Here is a 2,500-nt window from a genome sequence, read left to right as displayed (position 1 = left end):
CTCTGTCCCTGCTCTGGCTGCTCTGTCCCCGCTCTGTCTCTGTCCCTGTTGCGAGCTCTCATCTATCTGCAGCAGCCAATCACAGAGAACATGCTAATGAGGTCATGCCTGTTTGGACCTAAACAAAGACAGAGAGATGGAAGCTTTAAGAGCGGGAGGAGAGGTGTGTGTGTGTGTGTGTGTGTGTGTGTGTGTGTGTGTGTGTGTCTCTGTGAACGTGTGTATGTACGTGTACGCTTGAGTACATTCATATGCATGAATTTTGATTTATGAGCCGCTGTGTGTGTGTGTGTGTGTGTGGGGAGGGCGTTATCATCTCAGGAATGCAGAAACACACAGAGGGCAACAAAGCAGCTGTTCAGTGCTCCACCAGGTCACAGAGGGACAGAATCACCAACCCACAACATGGCAGGAATGAGGTCAGGCTCAGTCGTCTGCTGTGTTTGGTGTAAAGAAACACAGAGAGAGAGAGGAAGAGAGAGAGAGAGAGAGAGAGAGAGGGAGAGGGAGCCCAGGAATGGAGTGCAGCATCAGTGAGCAGATAAAGCAGGAGTCAGTGTGTCTGCTGTGGTCTGAGGGAGAGGAGGGAGACGAGGAGGAGGGGGAGGAGGGTTCCCACCGTGACACACACATGTAAACGTCCATGAGTTTTCCCAAGCGTCCCTGTCAGAGTGCAGGAAGCTAAACGTCGTGTCAAGCTGGGAAGTGTGGCGTCCAAACCACAGAGACTTTGTGAGCTGGAATGACCGAGGAGGAGAGGAAAGCATTTCCTGTCCACATTTCTGGACACGGCCCATCATGTCTGTGCACACACACACATTTCTTCCTCTGCAGTTTCCCCCTAGAGCTCAGACCAGGCTGTAAATAAAGACTGACTGACAGCTGTGAACCTTTATGAAGGACGTCATGACACAAAACATCGACCACAGTCTGAAAATGTTATTAGACCATTATCTGAAACTTCCTCAAGTGCCAAGTGTGTTTAGAAAGCCTCCATGCTGTTTGAACAGAGGTCACTGCATGTAGAGCCACAGCAGAAGAAGAAGCCCGTTTGTCCTCCGCATAGAGACAAAGACAATCTCTCATCCCCTCGCCATGACAACACAATCAGCCGTCTCAAGAAGAACAACGCGGCAGACAAGAAGTCATTCAGCCGCATTCTTCAGTCGCTTCCTGTGGGCGACACCGCCGTCTGCTGGTGGCTGGAGGAACTGCAGCACCTAAACTCTCGCTCTCTGTCTCTCTCTCTGCCTGTCTGTCTGCACCTCAGTCTGAAGCCACTGGACATCGAATTCATGAAGAGACTCCACGACAAAGTCAACGTCATCCCGCTCATCGCCAAGGCCGACACGCTGACCCCCGAGGAGTGCCAGCTGTTCAAAAAACAGGTGTGTGTACGTTTGTGTGCATGTGTGTGTGTGTGTGTGTGTGTGTGTGTGTGTGTGTGCATATACAGTATGTGTGTGTGTGGTTGGTTTCTTGATGTCACTTTGTTGTCTCGTCCCTCAGATCATGAAGGAGATCCAGGAACACAAGATCAAGATCTACGAGTTCCCAGACACGGAGGACGACGAGGACAACAAGCTGATCCGTAAGATCAAGGTAGGACCGCCCGGACGTCTACCCTCGCCACAAATCACTCGCCGCTCGCGTTTTATCTCGTCAGGAAGATCGGTTAAATAGAGCGGCGCAGGCGTACAGAGGTCGGCGCGTCCTTTGTTTATGGATCTCCAGGCCCTGCAGCTGCGTCTGTCCCGTCTCCCCACTTCCTGTTGCGTAACCTCGTGTCCGCACTCTGCAAACGGATCAATTGGAAAACTTTCCGTGATAATTGGCATCCAATCTCCCACGGTAACGGTCAAACAGGATCATTGACTTTCCTGGTTGACAGTAATTTAGTTTGACCACGTTCAGGACAGCAAAGGCAATCAGCCAATCAATGCACATGTGTGTGTGTGTGTGTGTGTGAACAGAGTAATGACTTTGCTCCCTGGCCGCAGGAGAAGATGCCTCTGGCTGTGGTCGGCAGCAACGTGGTCATCGAGGTGAACGGCAAGAAAGTGCGAGGGCGGCAGTATCCATGGGGCGTGGCTGAAGGTAGGTGGAGGAAAGGGGCCGGCCCGGCTGAAGCTCCGGGAGGGAAATGACATCATCCTTTGGGTCATTATGTGTGAGGAAGAGGCTGAAGCATGTGCGGCGTGTGGAGGTCGGGAAGCGTGACCTCTAGGGACGCTGCAGAGGTTCCTGTGTGTGTGTGTGTGTGTGTTGGCACCATCAGAGCTGCGTTGGTTTGTTGTTGTCGTGGCCTCAGTTAGTGATGCTGTACTCCATTCACACACACAGGGGGGGCGTGTTCTGTCCCTGTGACCCCATCTGGACGGGGCCTGAGGGAGTGTGTGTCTCATAGAGCACCTGTAGGTTCCAGCTGCACTCGAGAAAGCTGCTCTGCTCCCTGCCTGCTCTATGTTTACTCTTTACCCATAATCCATCAGGTACTTTC

General features: G+C 52.4%; 1 protein-coding gene across 3 annotated transcripts in view; it reads left to right on the top strand.

Annotated features, from left to right (window-relative positions):
* Window positions 1–2,500, top strand: part of LOC143015411 (septin-7-like) — a 20,423-nt gene that overhangs the window by 12,130 nt on the left and 5,793 nt on the right. For all 3 annotated transcript variants that reach the window (XR_012965426.1, XM_076169388.1, XM_076169374.1), the window contains exons 6-8: window positions 1,271–1,388; window positions 1,510–1,602; window positions 2,001–2,097. Coding sequence is in view for 2 of the 3 variants with exons in the window: in XM_076169388.1 (XP_076025503.1) it covers window positions 1,271–1,388; window positions 1,510–1,602; window positions 2,001–2,097 (308 nt within the window). In the remaining variant the exon portion in view is untranslated. The remainder of the gene's footprint in view (window positions 1–1,270; window positions 1,389–1,509; window positions 1,603–2,000; window positions 2,098–2,500) is intronic.

The sequence above is a fragment of the Genypterus blacodes genome, unplaced genomic scaffold, assembly GCF_046128005.1.
Source record: "Genypterus blacodes isolate CSIRO-AG114 ecotype Tasmania unplaced genomic scaffold, CSIRO-AGI_Gbla_v1 ptg000015l_1, whole genome shotgun sequence".
Taxonomy (NCBI): Eukaryota; Metazoa; Chordata; class Actinopteri; order Ophidiiformes; family Ophidiidae; genus Genypterus; species Genypterus blacodes.
The sequence above is the reverse complement of the archived record's forward strand: the minus strand, read 5'-3'. Positions and strand labels throughout refer to the sequence as shown.